At 39.7% G+C, this 22,127-nt stretch overlaps 1 protein-coding gene across 1 annotated transcript; it reads right to left on the minus strand.

The window, feature by feature from the left end:
* Positions 1–2,959: 2,959 nt before the first annotated feature.
* Positions 2,960–8,944, minus strand: LOC110038449. Its single transcript, XM_020743296.1, has 2 exons — positions 8,815–8,944; positions 2,960–3,378 (listed from the first exon to the last, which is right to left on the minus strand). The coding sequence occupies exons 1-2, from the start codon at positions 8,921–8,923 to the stop codon at positions 3,128–3,130; spliced, it is 360 nt and encodes a 119-aa protein (XP_020598955.1). The 5' UTR covers positions 8,924–8,944; the 3' UTR covers positions 2,960–3,127.
* Positions 8,945–22,127: the final 13,183 nt, after the last annotated feature.

Below are 22,127 nucleotides of genomic sequence, written 5' to 3' on the forward strand. Positions count from 1 at the left end.
CTTTCCCTATCTACTTAACTACCATTGCTCTCTTTCTCCCTATCTTCTTCTCTCTCCCTCCCTCTTTAATCGTCTTATCCCTCTCTGTCCCTCACTCTTCACTCTCACATTCTCCCTCATAATCTCTCCCTTAGCCTCTTCTCTAACTCTCCCTCTCTCTCTCTCTCTTTCGCCCTCTCACTCTCAATATCTCTTACCCTCCATCTCTTTCTCCACTTTCTAGCTCTCCCACACTCTTGCTTTCACTTTCTCCCTCCCTCGCTCCCTCCATCCCTCTCTTTGCATATCTCTACTCACTCACTTACTCGTTCTCTCTAGCTCTCTCTATCATTATCACTATCACTCCCATCTTCCCCTCTCTCTTTTTCCATCTCTTCTATTCTCTCACTTTTTTCATCTATTTCTATATCTCTCTATCTCCCTATCTCATTCTCCATCCCTCCCCATCCCTCTCTCTACCTTTCTTTGTCTCTCTTTCTTCTCTCTTTCTCACACTCTCTCTCTATATATTTTTCTCATTCTTTCTCTCTTTATCTTTTATTCTTCTCTTTTTATCTCCTCTTTCTCTGACTCTCCCTTGCAAGAGTGAGAGGGAGGGGGGAGAAAGTGAAAGAAAGAGAGAGTGGGGGAGCGACAGAGATAATCAGAGGAGGAGAGTGAGAGTGAGGGAGTGAGAGAGTGAGAGAGAGGGAGAGAGAGATTTGGAGATGAGAATTTGAGTTAGGAAGATGGAGAGCTAGAGGGATGGAGGATGAGAGATAGATTAAAAAGAAGTAGAGTGCAAAGAGGGGGAAAAAGAGGAAGTATGTGAGGGAAGGAAGGTGGTAGTGAGAAAAAAGAGAATAGAAAGATCTCTTTGCCTCTCATGTTCTCTCTCTCCATCTATTTCCATCTCTCATTTTTTCTTCTCTCATATTTTTTTCTTGCTCTTCTTCTTCCATCTCTTCATCTCTCTTTTTCCTCTCAATAGCTATCTCCATCTTCCTCACTTTCTTATGCTCTCCCCCTCTCTCTTCAAGAAATAGAAGAGGTGGGGGAGAGAGAGAGATAGGGGATACAGAGTGAGGAGAAAGTGAGGAGGAGCTGAAAAAGGAAAGGAGAGAGGGCTATAGAGATAATGGTTAAGGAGTGGTATAAGGGAGGTATGGAGGGAGAGGGGAGAAAGAGATAGAGCTCTCTATATAGAGAGCAAGAGCTCTCTATATCTCTAGCTTTCTCTGTTTCTCTTTAACGCTCTCTCACACTGTTCATCAAGCTTCTCTCACCCTCCAACCCCTTTCCCCTCTCTCTTTAGAGGGAGAGAAATTGGAAGAGTTAGAGAGTGTCGGGAGAGAACAATAGAGAAAGGGAGATAGAGATACATAAAGGGTGAGGCTGAGAGAGTGGAAATGATGTTAGGAAGCTCTAAGGGATATACAAATAGAAAGGTGGATGTCAAAAGAGAAAGAGAGACTTCCACTCACATTTCAAACTACCTCTCTCACTTACTCTTGCTCTCTCCCCCTCTCATTCTCCTCTGACTCTACCTCCTACCCTTACTCCCGCTCTCTCACACACTCTCTCCTACTCTAACTCTCTCACACACTTTCTCTCCTCTCTCTTTAGCTTTTTTTCTCTCTCTATGACACTACCTTCTCCTTTAATACCCCTCTCTCCGTTTGTTTCTCTCTCTCATGCTCTCTCTTTCTCCCCCACTCTCACATACTCTTTCTCTAACCCTCCATTCCCTCATCTCTTTTCTCCCACACTCTCCATCATCATTCTTTCTCCCACTTTTCTCACAATTAAATAGATAGAGAGATAGAGAGATAGAGCGAGAGAGAGTGAGAGAGAAAAATAAAGCATAGGAGGGAGAGGATATAGAGAGCTAGAGAGGGTTAAAAAGGGACATGGAGGGAGGGAGAAAGAGAGAAAATGAGAGGGGTGAGAGAGATGGGAGAGGGAGAGCACTAGAGAGAGTGAGGGAGAAAATAAGAGAAGAGTGATAAAGACAGAGAGAGATATATAGAAAGAGGGAGAGGATGGGAGCATGAGAGAAAAGATAGAGAGCAAAAGAGAGTAAGGGTGAGAGGCTGACATGGAGCTAAAGATTATGAGAGATGGGAGAGAGATAGAGAGAGTGAGTGACGGAAACACTCTGTCTCTCTTTCCCCTTTTTTCTCATTTCAATTTTTCTTGCTTGCTATCTCTCTTTCTCACTCCCTCCCCATCCCTTTGGAAGGGAGGAAGAAAGAGATGAAGAGATAGAGTAAGAGAGGAAATAAAAGAAGAGTGGGAGAAAGATAGATAGTTCGAGAGATAGAGAGAAAGGGAGTGGGATTAAGGGGAGATTGAGAGAACTATTAACTTTCTCTCCCTCTATCTCTCGCTTTTTCTCTCAAACTATTAACATATGTCTCTCTACCTATCTCTTTTTCTCACTCTCCACTCTCTACACTCCTTTCTCTCTCTTTATATCTCTCTTTTTTCTTCATGTCCCTATTAGTCTCTCCCTCCCTCACTTTTTGTATCTTTATCTCACTTAACTCTCATTGATGTGCATTTATGCAAGACAGGATTATGGGCATTGATGTTCTTTTAGAAAACCAAATGTGCTATGCCAAAACAAAACGGAATTGATAGAAATTCTTATAAGATGCAAAAAACCAAACTATAAAACCATCCCAAGGCCGGAACAAAATGAATTATTGGTAGAACCTGGTGGTGAAAGGGATGAATGGAAGTAAACCTTGACCCAATGCTCAATGCAAACAAGAAAGTTGGTATAAGATTGTAACCCTATGCTTGAGGGGAGGAAAGAACCTTGGTACAATGGAAGACCCACAAATAGGGTGGAAATTTGCTTGATAAGTCAAGAAAAAACTCCTTAGGCGATGGCCTCGAGTTTTGTTGGACTCTTAAGAAAATCGGGGGAGATAACCCAAATGCAAGTTCTTTTACCAAAAAAAAAGTCCCTTTCTCATTTGAAGTAAGGCCTATATACAGGCTAATCCTTACAAGAAATCAAAAAAAAAGATAAACTATCTTCTAAAACAAATGAAAGAAAAACTACATCAAGTTGGCATGCAAGCCATTATTAAACCGCAATAAAAAATATGAAATATCCAACCATAATAATATGAATCTTTTATCCTTGGGTTTGGAATAAGTTGACAAATCTTTGTGGCTCTTTCTCCTTAGATCCCCATGAATTGGCATGAGTCCAAGACTCCTGGACTAATCCATTAAGAGCTTCTTTCACCCTCTTTGCCCGACATCTAGTAATTGGCCCACATGGAACTTGAATTAAATCTTCTCTTGAAGTCTTTTCATTGTCATCCATGATATAATTTGCATCATTCCCCTCCTCTTGAAAAGGATTTGTCCTCAAATCAGTGCCTGCATCAAAAGGACTTAAATAAGTAATATTGAAAGTGGCACTCACATTATACTTACCTAGTAGATCCATTTTGTAGGCATTGTCATTGATACGCTCAATCACTTGGAAAGGACCATCTCCTCTTGGAAGTAGTTTGGAATGTCTTTGTTCTGGAAATCTTTCCTGTCTTATGTGTAACCAGACCCAATCTCTAGGTTCAAAGATCATTTTATGTCATCCCTGTTGGCATGTTTTTCATATTACTTTGTTCTTTGTTCAATATTTAGTAGTGGCTTCTCATGTATCTGCTCTACAAACTCAGCCTTTTTCTTACCATCCAAGTTAACATGCTCAGAAACAGGTAATAGAATTAAAATAAATGGCGTTAAAGGATTAAAATCATAAACAATTTCAAAAGGTGAAAATTTAGTAGTAGAATGAACTACCCTATTATAAGCAAACTCAACATGTGGTAAACAATCTTCCCATGCTTTGATAATTTTTGTTATGATTGCCCTTAGCATTTTAGAGAAAGTCCTATTTACTACTTCAATTTGACCACCAGTTTGAGGGTGACAAGTAATAAAAAACAACAATTTGGTTCCTAACTTATACCACAATGTCTTCCAAAAGTAACTCAAGAACTTAGGATCTCTACCAGAAACAATTGTTCTAGGCATACCATGCAATCTTATAATCTCCCTAAAGAACAAATCTGCAATATTAGAAGCATCGTCAGTTTTGTGACATGGAATAAAATGTGCCATTTTGGAAAATCGATCCACCACCACAAAAGTTGAATCTCTACCACGTTTTGTCCTAGGCAAAACTAGCACAAAGTTCATAGAAATATCAATTCAAGGTGCATTAGGAATTGGTAAATGAGTATACAAACTGTGGGGTTGCACTCAAGATTTAGTTTGTTGACATGTGTGACTTGTGACACACCTACCACAAATCCTCTCAACATCCCGCCTTATGTGTGGCCAGTGGCCAATAAAAGTGTTCCTACAGAACAACTAAAGTCTTTGCTCCAAAATGTCCCATTAATCCCCCACCATGAGATTCCTGTACAAGCAATTTTCGCAATCAACTTTTAGGCACACATAACTTATTTTCTCGAAATAGAAACTTATGTTATTTAAAAAATTCAACGCTAGCAGTTTTATCAAAAGCTTGATATTCATCACGAAAATCAACATCCTCAAGGTATAAATCTTTAATATGTTCAAAACCAAGTAACATCAAGAATAGATAATAATGCATACCTTCGAGAAAGAGCGTCAGCAACCACATTTTCCTTACCTTGTTTGCATCAAATGACATAAGGAAATGTCTCAAAGAACTCCACCCAATGAGCATGCCTTTTTTTTGTGTTGAACATTCAAGTGCTTTAAGGACTCATGATCAGTGTGAATCACGAACTCCTTATGAAAAAGGTAGTGCTGCCAAGTTTATAAGGCTTTAAGCAATACGTAAATCTCCTTGTCATAAGTTGGATAGTTTAAGGTGGCCCCACTCAACTTTTCACTGAAATAAGCAATTGGTCTTTGCTCCTGCATAAGAACAGTACATATGCTAATTCATTAACCATCACATTCAATTTCAAATGTTTTAGAAAAATCAGGTAAAGTCAAAACAAGGGCGTGGGTAAGTTTTTCCTTGATTAATTGAAATGCCTTTTAGTGCGCTTCTCCGCACTTGAATCCATCATTCTTCTTAATTAATTTAGTGAGTGGTACAGTGCAGCTACGCTACTAAATTCTTTCACAAACTATCGGTAGAAACTAGCAAGTCCATAAAAACTATGAACATTGCCTATACTAGTGGGACTAGGCCAGTCATGTATAGCACGCCTTTTCTTCAGCAGCCTATATATCCTGCACACTCACAACAAATCCTAGAAAGCAAAGTTTATTGGTGCAAAAGGTTTAGTTTTCCAAGTTACCAAATAACTTTTCTTTTCTCAAAACATCTAAAATATGTTTTAAATGTTCAACGTGATCCTTCAAGTTTTTTCTATATATCAAAATATCATCGAAATAGACCACAACAAATTTTCCAATAAAAGCTCAGAAAACATGGTTCATTAGTCTCATGAAAGTACTAGGTGCATTAGTCAAACCAAAAGACATAACTAACCAAAAGTAGTCAAACCAAAAGACATAACTAACCATTCATACAAATCATATTTTATCTTAAAAGCAGTTTTCCACTCATCGTCTTTTTTAAATCTATCTTAGAAAACACACAAGATCCATGTAACTCATCAAGCATTTCATCTAAGCAAGGAATATGATGTCTATAATTTACCATAATATTTTTGATAGCTTGAAAATCCAAGCACAATCTCCAAGACCCATCCTTCTTAGGAACTAGAATTACAAGAACAACACATGGATTCATGTTCTTCTCACATACCCCTTCTCTATTAGTTCCCCAACCTGCCTTTGTAACTGTTTTGTCTCCTCAGAATTTCTTCTGTAGGTTGGACAGTTTGAAATGGTGGCTCCTGGTATAAAATCAATTTGATGCTCACTCCCATGAATGGGTGGTAAAACATGTGGAATGTCTTCACGAAAGACATCCTGAAACTCTTGCAAAAGAGAAATAATAGAACTAGGAAAAGTATTGTCACATTCATTAGTGTTTAAGAATGCCTATATGTAAAGAAGTACAATCATTGGTTGGTTTAAAAATAATGCTCTCTTAATCTCACTTGCCTTTGCAGCCTTTGCATAAAAATTTCCTTCTTCTCTCTTAATGGCTGCTTGTTCCATTTCTTCCTTTTTCTCATTTGGGTCAGCCTCTTTATATTGATCACTGCTTTTCATTTGACAATAATCATTTCGCAATCTCACTTGATCCTCGTAGACCTCCTTTGGTGTCATTGGCACAAGAGTGATAATTCTATTATTGACTTCAAATGAGTATTTCTTAGTGAAACAATCTTGTTTAACTCGTGTCAATTTGTCATGGTCAGCCTAGTAACAAATGGCCTGCTTGCATTCCTACTACATCACACAAGTCTTCATCTTCATATTTTCTAATGTGGAATGAGACCAAAACTTGCTTGTTCACCTTTACATCACCATTATCATTAAACCATTGCAACTTTTAAGGCCGAGAATGCTTGATGGTTGGTAGTCCTAGTTTTTCCACCAAAATAGTTATAGCAGCATTAGTACAGCTTCCTCCATAATGATCATACTACATACCTTGTTTTGTACATGGTACCTAGTTTAAAAAATATTTTTTCTTTGAATTCCCTCATCAACCTTGGTCTACACACGTAAAGCCCATCGTGTGACTAATAGTTCTTATGTGATCGCATATTCTTCACATTCAATGTCATCTATTGGTGGTATAGAGTCAATTTCTAATTCTTCATTAGTTTAAATCTCTCTATTGTCCCTTATCACCATGATTTTTTTTTAGGACAATGGTAGGCTATATGACCCTTGCCTTGACATTTAAAACATTTAATGTCTTGATTTTTAGTACTGGAATTTTCCCTTGAGTTCCTTGGTTGATTGTTTCTTGTCTTGGCTCGGGTATGGATTTTGTAATTGGTTCGTCCTCTTTTTTTTTTGAAAATTCGGCTTCCATGAAGAACTCACACTAGTTGACAAACGTGGCCCACCTCTCCTCTTGAGTTGTTGCTCTACCTTGATGGTCACATGTAACATGTCTTCCAACTCCACATAATGTTGCATCTCCACTCTATCTTGAAATTCTGGCTTTAAAACATTTAATAATCTAGCCATAGTAGCTTCTAAGTCCTCTTCTACATTAGCCCAAATCATACCCATCTCCATCTCTTGATAGTAATCTTCCAAACTTCGATTACCTTGCCTAAGCCTTTGTAACTTCTGATACAACTCTCGATAATAATGGTTTGGCACAAATCGCGTCCTCACAACAACCTTCATTTCTTCCCATGTTTCTATGGGACATTCTCAATTTCTCCTCCTACTCAACATTAATCTCAACATTAATTGATTAACATAATTAGTAAATTCAATTGCGGCCAATTTCACCTTCTTTTTTTCAGAATAGTTGTGGCTGTCAAACACTAATTCATCTTCTTCTCTCATTCAATATAGGCTTTAAGATTGTTTTTTTTCCTTGAAAAGAAGGAATGCGCATCTTAATACTTGCCAAGCTATTATCATCTCTATTCCTAATGTCTCAAGCTTGTCCACCATAACGCCTCCTCTCAACAAATAAATCCTTATCGTTCACTTCATCAAATCCAGCCTCATATTATTCTTCATCCTCCTCTCTCACTCCTCTCGGTGGAACTTTCTCCCTTTGCCTATTGGAAGCATTTTGTGGGGGTCTTTGTTGGATTTCCTCCCTCTACCCATTGCAATCTTTCATGAATTTGCTCTAACTTAGCCCTCATCATTCTTCTCATCTCCCCTACCAATGGTTGAAATTGGAGATTAGGAAAGGCGGGTTGCCTTTCCTCTTCTTAAAAATTCATTTGGGACATGATCGAGGACTTACAATGAAGGTAGGTAATCAAGAATTCGAAATTAACAACTCAAATCAAATTCTAAATTACCACAAATAAGAAAAAAATCGAAATGCTAAGCTAAACGTTGGGATGATGATATTGAAATACAATTTTCGATATCTTGAATCAAAATAAAAGCACCACTAAACTGATTTGGACAATCATATCAAGAACAATAAAAATATTAACAAAGAAATAAAAATAACAAGATCACATCAAAATGATTTGTAATTCAAGAAAAGAAAATAACAAGAAATGAAAATAAAAAGTTCACATCAAGAACAACATTTATCATAAACAAAATCAAGAACAAGATAATTTGAACAATAACATGAACACTGATTTGGACAATTTGAATAATAAATAGAACAACTGATAAGAATAATAACGAGGACAATCACATGAGCAATAACAATGTGAATATTTACAAGAACACGAATATGAATAATTATGAGAGTAGCTAATTGAACAATTAATTACGAAATGAAATAACAAATTGGATTATTTAGTAAAAATTGGACATGGATGAAAATTTAGACATAAGAAACAAGAAAATAACTAATCTCATAAATTACCCAAGAAAAAAAAAAGAAACATCCAACAAGAACACAAAAACCCAACAAGAAAATTGTGTTCAAGAACTATGAATCTCTGATACCAAACTCATGTGCATATATGCAAGACAGGAGCATGGGGATTGATGTTCTTTAAGAGAACCGGATGTGTTATGCCAAAACCAAAAAGAATTGAAGGAAATTCTTATGAGATGCAAGAAACCAAACAATAAAACCACCCTAAGGCTAGAACAAACTAAATTATAGGTAGAACCTAGCGGTAAATTGGATGGATGGAGGTAAATCTTTGCCTCAATGCTCAACGCAAACAAGAACATTGGTATAAGATTGCAACCCTATGCTTAATGTGAAAAAAGAACCTTGGTATAATGGAAGATGCCACAAATGGGGTGGAAATCCGCTTGATAAGTCGAGAAAGAACTCTTTAGGCGATTGCCTAGAGTTTTGTTGGAATCCTAAGGAAACCATGGGAGACAACCCAAATGCAAGTTCTTTTACCAAGAAAAAAGTCACTTTCTCATTTGAAGTAAGGCTTATATATAAACTAAAGCTTACAAACAAACAAAAGAGAAGATAAAATATCTTCTAATTAAATGAAAGAAAAACTACATCAAGTTGTTATGCAAGCCATTATTAAACCACAATAAAAAATACAAAATATCAAGCCATAATAATATGACTCTTTTATCCTTGGGCTTGGAATAAGTTGAAAAATCTTTGTGGCTCATTCTCCTTAGATCGCCATGAATTGGTTTGAGTCCATGCCTCTTGGACTACTCCATTAATAGCTTCTTCTACCCTCTTTGCTAAACATCGAGTAATTAGCCCACATGGAGCTTGAATTAAATCTTCTCTTGAAGTTGTGTCATTTCCATCCATGATATCATTTCCATCCATGATATCATTTGCAATCACTCATGCTATCTCTGCCTCTTTATCTCTCTTTCTCTCTATCTCCTTACCTCCCTCTCTACATTTATCTCTCTTTTCTTGCTTGTCATCTCTTGCTCTCTCTCTTTCTTTTCTTTGTCTTACTTGCTAACTCTCTCCTACTCATTACTCACACTCTTCCTCTTATTTTGCTTTCACTCACTCATTGTAACTCTATCCCTCTCACTCTCTCACTCCCATTCTCTCCCTCCTCTCTCTATCTCTCCTTCTCTCACTCTTTCTGTATCTTACACTTTCTCTAGCTAAATCTCTCTATATATTCATTTATCTCTCCTCCTATTGCTTTTGATAGAAATCATTTTCCCTCCCTCCCAAATTTTGATACCTAAGTTTCCATAAATAGTTCTAACTGTATGGGAACAGTGATCAATTTTGGCATGAATTGTTTGTAGGGGAACCCTGCCTTCTTTGATACATTAGACACATGCAATCTCTTTTCCGTCGATACGTCCTGCAATTTGCACCTGAATTCCTTTTGTATCGGTTTGTTCGATTAATTTAATAGGTTTTTTTTTTCTTTCGAAATGAGATATTTATTTCTTCCTTTCTATCTCCCTCTTCTCTTTTTCTTCTTGTCTCTCTATCCCCCTCCCCCTATCCCTCTCTTCACGCTTCTTCATCTCATCAAATCTCTCACTCTCTCATTTCTTACTTTCACTCCTTATCCCTCCATCTCTCTCCAAACTTTCTCTTAATCTAACTCTTTCACGCCCTCTCATCTCCTCTCTTTCTTCATCACTATTGTTCTTCCTCTCTCTCTCTCCTTATTTCTTCTCTCTCCTTTTCTTTCTCTCAATCCCTCCATTTTACTCATTCTCTCTAGCTCTCGCTCCTTCTCTCTCACACACACCCTCTCTCTTTCTCGTTCAATCACTCTATCTCTCTCAATCTCTTCTCTCTCTTCATGTGAGACAAGGAGAGAGAGGGAGTCCAACATACACACACTCTCACCCTTTCACTCCTCTACACTTCTATTCTCCTCTTTCCACCTCAACCTAGCTCTCTCTCCCCATCGCACCCTCTTTTGGTCCTTATGTCTCCTCTCTCCATTTCCATCTCCTCTCCGACTCAAACTAACTCTCTTATCACCATTCATCTCACTCTTTGCATTTTATTTTTCTACCTCTCTTCATCTTTCTTTCCCATTTGTTCAATTCTCTCTCATTTTCTCTTTCTTGCTCTATCTCTCTTTCTATATCTTTCTTTCTGACTTGTATTTAAAAGGAACAATGGAAATAGAGAAAAAATGACAGAGCATAAGAGAATTGGCACCTCTCTTGTAACTTCAAGAAATTGAGAGATATATAGAGGGACAAATATGGAGGTGAAGAGAAAATCTTGCTTTCTCCCACTTTCTCACTCACTCTCTCACTCCTTTCTTCTCTCTCCCCCATTTCCCTCTTGTTACCTCCCTCCCTCCCTCCCTCCCTCCATCTCTCACCCTACCCTCACTTTTTTCTTTCCTCATCATCTCTCACTCGCTTTATCTCTTTTCCCTCACATTATATTTATTTTCTTCTTTCCGTCTTCATACCACGCTTTCACTCTCTCACTTATTTGCCCTTCCATCACTCTCCATTTCCCCTGCTCTCTCTCTCTCTCATATCTCTCTCTTCTCTCTCACTCTCTCTATTGCTTTCTCTTACCCTCTCCCACTATCGCTCCAATCCTTCACTCAATTACTCTCTCTGTCTCTCTCTTATTAGGGAAAGTGCGAGGGGTGGGTAGCATAGAGGGAGAAGTATAGAGGAGGGCCAGGTTGATGGTATGAGAGAGGCTGAGAGGGGAAGAGAGAAGAAGAAAGAAAGAAGAGCTAGAGTGAGAGGAAGAGAGAGTGAGTGTAAGAAAGAGAGAGAGATATAGAGAGAATAGAAAGAGGAAGTGAGATCGAGAAATAGGTGAGTAAGTGAGACAAAGAGAGTGTGGGAGGGAGAGAGTGAGGGAAGGAGCAAAAAAAAAGAGAGTGAGATAGAGAGAGAGAGAGAGAAAAATAGTTTAGAGATGTGGACACCAATGAAGGGAGGGATAGGAAGAGAGTTAGAGTCAAAAAGTGCTAAAATTATTGAGAGAGAGATTAACAGAGAGACAATGAGAGAAAAAGAGAGAGAATGTGTGTGAAGAGAAAGAGGGAGATAGGGAGGGAGGCATTCATTCTCTCCTTCCCCCCTCCCCCCCACTCTTGCTCTATCTAGCTTTCCATCTTTCTCACGCACTCTCTTCTTCCAGCTCTCTTTCTTTCTCATTCCCTCTCCAACCCTACCTTCTCTCTGTCAATTTTTATTTTTTTATATCAATCTCTCTCTCTCTCTCTTTAGCTCAAGCTATTGAAAAAGAAAGAGAAAACATAACATAAATAGTGCAAGTGAGAGGTAGAAAGGAATGGAGTGGATAGAGAGAGAAAGTGAAAGATTTAGAGTAAGAGAAAGAAATAAAGAAGATAAGGATGGAGATAGAGATAAAGAGTGAGGGAAGATAGAGTGGAAGGGAGAAAGAAATAGAGAGGGGGATTGATAGACGTAAAGAGATGTAAAGAAAGATAAGGAGAGAGTATGAGACAGGGATAAATATAAAAAAATGGAGAGAGGGAGGTATGAAGTAGAGAGAGACTGAGAGTGAGAGATAAGAGCTAGAGATTTCAAGCAAAGAGAAGCATGAGTGAGAAGGAAGAAGTGGGAGAGAACGAGAGAGAAAATGAGAGAAGAGGGAGGGAGATAGAGAGAGAGTGATAGAGGAGAGAGGGAAATAAAGAGATAGAGATAAAAAAGAGTTTATTTCCCTCACTCTCGCTTCTCTCGCTCTCTCACAAATGAAATTAAAAAGAGAGAGAGTGAAAGAAAGCGAGGGATGGAGAGATGGAGGGTGGTAGTGAGAGAGAGAGAGATCTCTTACTAGCTCCATATCTATATCTCTTTCTCTTACTCTCGTTCTCTATAAATCTCCCTCTTCTCCACTCTTACACATACACAATTACGCTTCTCTTTCATATCCTACTCTATGTTGCTAGAGACAGATAGAGAGAGATCAGAATAAATAATGATAGGGAAGTGAGAGAAAGAGAGGAAGAGATTGAGAGTGGTAGAAGAGAAAGTGAGAGAGATTGATGGTATGAGAGTAAGAGCGATTGATAGAGGGAGATAAATAGAAGGAAAGAAGATATAGTGAGAGAAAGAGGGAGGGTGATAGAAGACTGAGATAGAGAGAGAAGAGAGAGGTAGAGAATAGAGCGGGTAATACAGAGGTAGAGAGGGATGAAAGGGAGAGTGGGATAATTAGAAACATATTAAGAGAAAGAGAGAAAGACAGACAAAGTAAAAGAGGGAGAGTGTGTGTCAAAGAGTACGATGTTGCTCTATCTCTCCCTCCCTCTCTCTATCATCAATGGCATTTTTTCTTTCTCACGCTCTCCCTCTCTCTCATTATCTATCTATCAATCTCTCTCCCACTCCTTACCTCTCACTCTATCCCTCTCCCTCTCTTTATTATTATTTTCCCCTCACTATCCCTCCTAAGTCTCTTATATTCTCTCAATTTTTTTCTTTCGCTTCTCTCTATCACTCTTCTATCTCCCTCTCAATCTCTCCCCCTTACTTGCTTACCTCCCTCTATTTCTCTCTCCCACTTGTTCTCTCCCCCATCTCTCTATTGCTCCATTGCTCCTTCTTTCATTCCTTCAAGCTATCTTTCACTCCATTGCTTACTCTCTCCCTCCCCCTATTCCCCTCTCTCTCTCTTTCTCACTCACCTCTCTCTTTCTATGTATTTTTCTCCCTTTTGACTTATATTTCTATCTCTCTCATCGTTATCTATCTCATTGAGAGAGAGTGTGTGCCCGAATATATATTTCAATAAATATTGCATATTAGACTCTATTCATTATAACAAGAGTGAGGAAGAGGAGGGACAAAAAAGGATGCAGGCTCTCTCTCAACTAGGTGGAGAGAGAGGAGAGGGAGAGAGTAGATAGGGAGAAAGCAGGTGAGAGAGATATCAAGAGTGAGAGAGTGTGAGATAGAGCAAGAGAGAGAAAGAGAGTAAGGGGAAGTGGGATAAAGGGAGATATATAGAGAGATAGTGAAGGAGAAAGAGTGGGAAGGTAGAGATATGACAAAGAAAGAGGAGGTAAGTAGAGGTGGAAAGTAAGTGGGAGGGAGGGATACAACAAGAATGTCAGGGTGAGAATAGAGGGATAATGATAGAGAATGAGAGAGAAATAAAATGAGAGAGAAGGATAAAATAGAGATAGAAATGCTAGGGAGGAGAGGGAGGAGAGGGAGAGAGAGGAGTGAGAAGGAGAGCATGAGAAAGGGAGACGGAGAGTGAAAGATAAATGGGGAGGGAGAGAGGGAGCAAAAAAGCGTGAAGAGAAAAGATAGAAAGCTAAGAAAGAGTGAGAGTGAGAAAGATGGTCTGTACATGATGGAGAGATGGAAGGTGGTAGAAAGAGATCTCTCACTAGCTCTCTATCTATCTCTTTTTCTTATTCTCATGCTTTGTAACTCTCCCTCCTCTCACTCTCACATTCTTTCTCTCTCCCTCCTCTCTGATATCCTATCTCTCTCTACCACCCTAGTTCTTGCTAGAAAGAGATGGAGAGAGATATTAGAATAGAAAATTATAGAGAGAAGAGAGAAAGAGGGAGAGGTAGGAGTGGTGGAAGAAAGAGAGAGTGAGAGAGAGTTTGATGGCACGAAAGAAAGAGCAATTGAGAGAGGGAGATGAATAGAGGGAGAGAAGAGAGACTAGGGGAGAGATAGAGAGAGAGATAGAAAGGTGAGATAAAGAGAAGAGAGGGATAGAGAATAGCGAGAGGGCAAGAGAGAGGTGGAGAGTGATGAAAGCAAGAGTGAGATAATGAGAAATATATCAAAAGAGATAGAGAAAGAGAAAGACTAAGGTAAAAGAAAGAGTGAGAAAGTCTGAAATAGCTCTCTCCATTCTATTCTCTCATCTAACTCCCTCTCTCTTTCTCTCTCCTTATCCCTATCTCTTTCTGTCTCTCCTCTCTCACACTATCTTCCTCTCTCTCTCTTCCCTCACTCTCTATCCTGCTTTCTCCACTTTCTTCCTAACTTCTCTCTCATATATCTCTCATCCCTCCCATTAGAGAGATTCTTTAATCATTCTCTCTATCACTTCACTCTGTCTAATGCTCCCTCCCCCTCTCTTTTCTTTATCTCTTACTCACTCACACTCTCTTTCACTCTCCCTCAATCCCTCCCTCTCCCTTTCCTTGCTCTCTCTTTCTTGGTTTTCATGCCCTATCTCTTTATCTCTCTCACTTTCTCTCCCTTTCTCTCCCTTTCTTTCTCTCACTCCCTTTCACTCTCTCCCTACCTCCCTCTCTCTTTTTTGCCTCTCTTGTTCTATTTATATCTAGCTTTTTCTTCTCTCATAACCATCGCCTTTCTTTCTCAGTCTCCTTCCCACTTTCTCACTATCTGTCATTCTCTCTATTTCTTTCTGACTCTCTCCCTTCCCTCGCTATTGCTCTTCCTCTTACTTTTTTTCTTTCTGTCTCTCTCTTAGTTTCTCTCGCTTACGCTCTCTCTCATTCACTCTTTTCCTTCCACCCTCTCTCCCCTCCCTTTCACTCGCTTTCTCTTCTTCCATTCTCTTTCTCGCTTTTCTCTCTCCCTCTTTTGCCTCTCACTCCCCCCATCTCTCTCTCTCTCTCATTCTCTTTAGAGCTAAGAGAGTTTAAGGGATAGGGCCTCTTCCTCTCTCTTCCTTGCTCACTCTCCCTCTATCTTTCTCATTCTATCTCTTTATAACTCTCTCACCTCTTTATCTGTCCCTCCCTCTCTTACTCTCTCTCCTTATCTCACTTTCTCTCTCTTACCTCTTTCTCAACCTCTCTCCCACTAACTATTCTCATTCACTCTTCTCTCTCTCTTACTCTTCTCTCTATTCTCTACCTTTATCCATTTTTCTCTCTGTTTCTCTTGCTTGCCCACCTCTCTTCACTCTCTCTATCTTAACACATCTATTTCTTGGTCACATTCTACATCTTCCAACCTTCCTTTCATATTGACTCTTTTCTCTGTCCCTCCCATCTCCTCTCTTTATCTCAATTCTCTCAATCCCTCTATCTCGCTTTCTTTCCCAAATGCCACCTCCCAGTTACTTACCCTTCTCTCTCACATTTTCTCTCTCTTCCATATCCCGCTCTCTCTTTCTCTCTCACTCTCATGATCTCTCTTTCTATTTCTCATTCTTTTGCACATCTCTTCCCTCTTTCTCTCTTTTCATATTATAGAAAGAGAAAACATGAGAGAAAGAAAGCGTAAGAGAGTAGTTTCTCTGTAATGTTCTTCCTCTCTCCCTCTTTGTTTTTTCGCTCTCTCTTTCTCTCCCACTCTCATGATCTCTCTTTCTATTTCTCATTCTTTTGCTCTTCTCTTCCCTCTTCTCTCTCTTTTCATATTATAGAAAGAGAAAACATGAGAGAAAGAAAGTGTAAGAGAGTAGTTTCTCTGTAATGCTCTTCCTTTCTCCCTCTTTATTTTTTCACTCTCTCACTAAAAATGTAAAGAGAGAGCCAGGGAGGGAGGAGGGAGACAACAAGAGTTTTAGAGTGGGAGAATGATTCTTCTTCTTTCATTTCTTTATCTTTATATCTATTTGGGAGGGAGAGTTTTAGTGGGAGAGAGATAGAGGGTGGAGAGAGAGGGAGGAAGAGAGAGTGAGGAAGAGAGGGAGAGTCGGGAGAGAGGAAAAATACATAACACAAGAGAGATCTCACCCTCTTCTTCCTCTATCTTCTCTCCCTCCCCCTTCTCTCTCCATTGTACGTCCATCATCCCTGTCCCTCTCTTTACCTTGCTCTTTCTTTTAGTGAGATACAGACAATTTGAGAGAGTGTGTGGGAGAAAGATAATGAGTGAGAATGAGAGTGCGAGAGAAAAGGGGGAGTGACAGAGAATAGGAGTGAGAAATTAATGTATTGGAGGAGGAGAGCTCAATTTCTCTCTCTCTCTCATGCACACACTTCTCTCCCTCTTCCCATTTATCTCTAAGTCTCTCAGTTGCTCTCTCTCTCTCCACTCTTACTTTAACTCCCTCCACTCTAACTCTCTAACACTTGCTCTCTACCTTACACTCACTCTCTAATACACACCATCCCTCTCTTACTTTCTCTCTCACGCTCCTTCCATTCTCTCTTCTCTCTCTCCTTGTTTTTTGCCCACCCCATTCCATTTCCCACCCTCTCACTCTCCCTCTCACTTTGTCTCTCTTTTCTGTCTCCCTCTTAACGTCCCTCCCCTTTCAACACTCTACAACATTAAATCTCTCCGATAATCTCTCTTTTCCAATCTCTTACTCTTTTTTTGCTTTCTCTATAGCCCTTTTTCTCTCTCTCTCTCTCTCTGTGTCTCAATCTCCCTCCCTCCTCCCTCCCTCCCTCGCTCCCTCGTACCCTTCAAAGGAAGGGAGTGGGAAAGAGAGTGAGAGAGACAATGAGAGAGAGGTTTTATGAGAGAGAAACATTGAAAGCTCTAATTCTAATACTCAATTTCATGTAATTTCTCATTCTCTTTACTTCTCTATAACTCCTCTGTTTCACTCTTCGACGTACTATCTCTCAAAAAATCAGCATTTCACTCTCTCCACTCTTCTATTTTGAGATAAAAAGAAATAATGATATTAAGGGTGAGAGAAGCAAGGGAATCAGAGAGAGGGAGGAAGGGAGGAGGCAGATTAGGAGAGAGAAACATATAAATAGTTTATAGAGAGAATGACAGATAAGAGATAAGATAAGAAAATGAATGATCGAGAGAGAATAGTGAAAAAGAGAGAGAGGAAGCAAGAGAGAAAAAATATAAGGAGAGAGAGAAAGTGAGAGAGAAAGAGAGAGATTGAGAGGTAGAGTGAAGGGTAGAGTGAAGACAGGGAAGATAGTTAGAGGGATAGAGTGAGAGATATTAAGAGAGAGAGAATGGATAGAGAGAGAGAGTGAACAAGAAATCAGAATAAAAAAAATAGATTGATAGTTTGAGAGTGATAAAGGGAGAATCAAGATGGATAGTAATATCTCTTTTCATTCTCTGCCCCTTTTAACCTACCCCTCTTTCCCACAACTTCGTACTCTCTCTCACTCTTTCACAAACTCTCTCTACCTCTATCCCATTCTTTTTTTCTCCTTCTTTCCCTCACCCTCCCTGCCTTCCTCCCTCCTTCCCTCCCTCCATCTTTTTTATGTCATTCTATTTCTCCCTTAATCCATCTTACTCTCATATTCTCTCTCTTTATTCTCCCACACACTCTCTCCTCTTACTCACTCGTATGACTCCTTTATCCTTGGGCTTGGAATAAGTTGAAAAAGCTTTGTGGCTCTTTCTCCTAGATCCCCATGTCCAAGTCTCTTGGACTAATCTATTAAGAGCATCTTTCACCCTTTTTGCATGACATCTAGTAATTGGCCCACTTAAAACTTGAATTAAATCTTCTCTTGAAGCCATGTCATTTCCATCCATGCTATCATTTGCATTAGAAAGTGAGTTAGATAGGGGAGTAAAGGGGGCCGAAGAGAGCAACAAAAAGTGAGAGACAAAGAATGAAAGTGAGATAGTGATAGATAGATGGATAGAGAGAGAGAAGAGAGAGTGAGAGCAATGAGAGAGAGAGAGGAAGGTAGGGATGAAGAGACATAGAGCTTAGCAAGACCCTTTCTCTTTCATAAATGCACTCTCTCTTTCTCTAGCTTTTTTTATTTTCTCCTTCTTTCCCTTTTTCTAGCTCTCTCTTTCTCTTCATCACTATCGTTATCCGTCTCTCCCTCACGATTTATCTTTCCATCTCTCCAACTTTAAAATGTAAGAAAAACAGAGATAGAGAAGTAGAGAATAGAGTTAGAGATCTCCGCACTCTTCTCAAAAGCCGGAAAGAAGAGTGAGAGATTGGGAAAGAGAGAAGAGGTACATGTTGAAGGTATGAAAGAGGTTGAAGTTAAAAGAGAGAGAGTTTGTACTTCCCTCTTTCTCTCTATTTTTCTCTCTTGCCCTCTCACTCTCTCTCTCTCTCCCACTTTTCTCTCTCTTCCTCTTGCTTTCTCCCTCCACTTTCTCTATATTTTTTCCCCTATCTCCTCTCACTCTCCACTATCCCACTCTCACTCTTACCCTCTCTCACTATTCTCACGCTTCTCTTTATCTTTCTGTCATGCCTCTCCCACTCTCTTTCTTTTTCTCTCAATCTACCTCTCTCTTCCAGAATTCTCTCCCTTCATTTTTCTTTCTCTCATCTTCTTTCTAGTACACCTCTCTCATATCGTTGATGGCACTATCCATCTTTTGCTCCATAACCCTAATGAGAGAAGAGAAAGTGAAAGAATAGAGAGAGAAAGAGAGAGATCACTCTTTCTATTTTCTTATTTTCTCTCTTCTTTCACTCACTCTTCTTTCTCTCTCACTCTCTCACTCACTCCCTCACTCTATGCTCTACCATTCTTCTCTCCCTCTCCTGCTCCCTCCTTACTTTCACTCTCTCACTCCATCTCTCTAATGCTCTCTCTACCTTTTTATCTCTTTTCACACTCTCCCTTTTTCTTTTCAAGTGCTCTCTAGCTATCTACTCTTCTCTCTCTCCTACTCTATCTAACTATTTTTTTCACTTTCCACTCTCCCTCTTCTTTTGTCGTCTCAATATTCCTTCATCTCTCTCACTTTCTCATGCTTTTTATCTTCCTTTATCTTTCACTGCACACTATTACCTTCTCCTCTCCCTCTCTCTTGTTCCCACTGTCTTATGTAATAGATAAATTGAGATAGAAAAAAAGAGAGAGAGAGCATTAGAGAGAGTAATGAGAGGGAGTGAGAGTTAGAGAGAATAGTGAGAGCGAGGGTGAGAGAAAATGAGAGAACGAGAGAGGGAGAGAGGTTAAGATAGAGAAAGTAAGAGAAATAGTGATGTGGAGAGAGAAAGAGGAAGTGAGGGAAGGAGGGAGGGAGGGTTGATGAGGGGGAGACAAGGGGAGGAGAGAAGAAAAGAGGGAGAGGAAATAAAAGAGAGAGTGTGTGTGTTTTCTCACTCTTCTCTCGTATATCTCTCTCTCTCATCAACCATATCTTTTTTTCCCTCCCTCTCACTACTATTGGCCCTCCCTCCACTACTCACATCATCTCTCTCTTTCACCCTCACTTTCTCTTCTCTCTCTCACTCTCTCTCTCCCCCAACCTCACTCACCTTAGGGATAAAAATAGTGATAAAGAGAAAGAGAGAGCTAAAAAAGGGAGAGAACGAGAAAATAGAGAAAGCCAGAGAAAGAGAGAGTGCGTGTGAGAAAGAGAGTGGGTCTTGCTAAGATCTATGTCTATCCATCCCTAGCTCCCTATCTCTCTTATTTCTCTCACTCTCGCTTCTCTCTTTCTTTCCATCTATTATTCACTATCTCACTCAAATTCTTTGCCTCTCTGTTTCTGTTGCTCTCTTCACTCCCTCTTTTACTTCCCTCGCTAACTCTCTTTTCTTTCTTCTACCTACCTCTCTCTATCTTTCTCTTTCTCCCTCTCTCCTCTAACTCTATCACACTCTAATTAGAGTGGGAGAGAGATAAAGATAAAAAGAGAGCTCATTCACTCTTTGACTCACTCTTCTCTCCCTCTTTCTCCACTATTTATCCTCTCCCACCCTCTCTGTAACACTCTAACACACTCTATCTCTTCTTATGCTTTGTTTTTCCCTCTATAATACTAGTATCCTTTCTCTCTAAATCCCTCATGCTCTCTCTCATTCTATCTCATTCTCTCTCTACAGATCTTTCCATCCATCTCTTCCTTCCCTCTCCTATGTTCTGTCTTTCTCTTTCCTCTCTCCTATATTTTCTCACTTTCTCTCTCTTTCTCTATTTCTTTATCACATTATCCCTCCATCTTGGCAACTCTCAGTCAGAGTAAGAGAAGTAGAAAAAGAGAGTAAAAAAGGAGAGAGAAAGATTGCGGGAGTTTGTGGGGGAGAGATAGAGCGAGACTAGAGAAATAAACTGAGAGAAATGGAGAGAGAGGAAAAAGAAAGAAGGAGAAACTGAGAGAAAGGTGAGTGAGAGAGATGGAGAGAGTAGAAGATAGATAGTAGGGATTGAGACGGAGATGTAATGAGGTACCTAGTGAGAGATTTAGAGAGAGGGAGGGAGGGAGAAAGATAGAAACTAAGAGGAGAGAGAAGGAGTGAAAGGGAGGAGTGGGAGAGAGTGAGAAAAAGAAAATGAGAGAGAGATAGTGAGAAGTAAGGAGAGAAGGAAGAGAAACTGTGAGAGAGAGTCTCTCTCTCATTCCTTCGCTCTCTCACTCTCACAATCTTTATTATCCTCTCTGCCACTCTCTTTATTTCCCCTTCTCTCTTTATCTATTTCATAAACTCTCTAATTCTCTCCCTCACTCATTGAGTGAGATAAAAAAAGAAAGAGTTAGATAAAGAGAAGACAAAGAAGTGAAGAAAGATTTAGGAGAAAGAGGGAGAGAGAGATATCAAGAGTGAAGGACAGATAAACAAAGAAAGAGAGAAATGTGGAGCGTGAGAGAGAGGGACAGCGATTATGAGTGAGACAAATGGAGAGATTTAGCTAAAGAATGGGAGAGTTAAAGAGAGGTAGACTCTAAGAGAGGAGGGGGAGGGGAAGTGTTAGAAGATAAGACATGAAAGAGAGTAAAAAAGAATGAAAGTTAGTGAGAGAGAAGAGAGTGAGAGAAAGAGAAATAGAAATTGAGAGATTAAGAGGTGGCGAGAGAGGAGAGTTAGCGAAGAAAGAGCTTGAAAGAGAGAGAAAGAGAAAGAAACATAGTGAGAGATGGAGAGATCGAGAGAGAGTGAAATAGAGAATACGAGAGTGAATTGGAGAGAAAGAGGGGAGAGATCGAGAGAGCATGAGATAGAGAACAAGAGAGTGAGTTGGTGAGAAAGAGGAGAGAGATAAAGGAAGCAAGACAAGAAAGAACATAAGAGAAAAGAAGAGAGAGTGGGAGAGGGAATGAGGGAGCGATAGAGAGAGTTAGGGAGAAAGAATGAGGGAAATGAGAGAGAGTAAGGGAGAGTGCAAGAGAAGAAAGGGAGAGAGAGGGATAGTGAGAAGAAGAAATTGGGAGGGAGAAGTGGGTGGGAGAAGTAAAGATCTATTCTTCTCCTCTCTTTCTCTTATCAATCATCTATCTCTCCCTCTCTCTCCTTCCTTCTGACCCTCTCTCTCTACCCCCTCTATCAATTTGTTCTTACTCTCTCCTTCACTACCGCTCCTCCTATGGGAGAGGGAGATAACAAGAGTGGGAGAGAGATAGAGGGATGAAATGCGATGGAGATAGGGAGAGCATCTTCTCTCTCTCTCCTCACATTTCTCTTTCTATCTCCTCATCCCCATCTCTCTCTCTTCCTCTCCTATCTCCAGTTATTTTGTACTCTCTCCCTCTCCATCATTAGAGAGATAAAAAAGAGTGTGAGAAAAGAGAGAAAGTGATAAGAGATAGAAATGAGAAGAGAGAATGAGATATTATAGGAGAGAGTGAGAGAGAGTTGGAGTGGGAGAAAGAGGAGGGAGAGGTGAGAAATGATAGATAGAAAGATAGAGTGAGACAAAGTGAGAGAGAAAGAGAGAGAGAAAGGGAGAGAGATGCTTATTTTCTCTCTCTCCTCTCTCCTTAACTCCCACTTTAACTCTTTATAAGGAGAGAGATAGAAGAGGAAGGGAGGGAGAGAAAGAAAGGAATAAGAGAGGGAGATAGATGGAGAGCTAAAG

The sequence above is a fragment of the Phalaenopsis equestris genome, unplaced genomic scaffold (assembly GCF_001263595.1).
Source record: "Phalaenopsis equestris unplaced genomic scaffold, ASM126359v1 Scaffold232875, whole genome shotgun sequence".
Taxonomy (NCBI): Eukaryota; Viridiplantae; Streptophyta; class Magnoliopsida; order Asparagales; family Orchidaceae; genus Phalaenopsis; species Phalaenopsis equestris.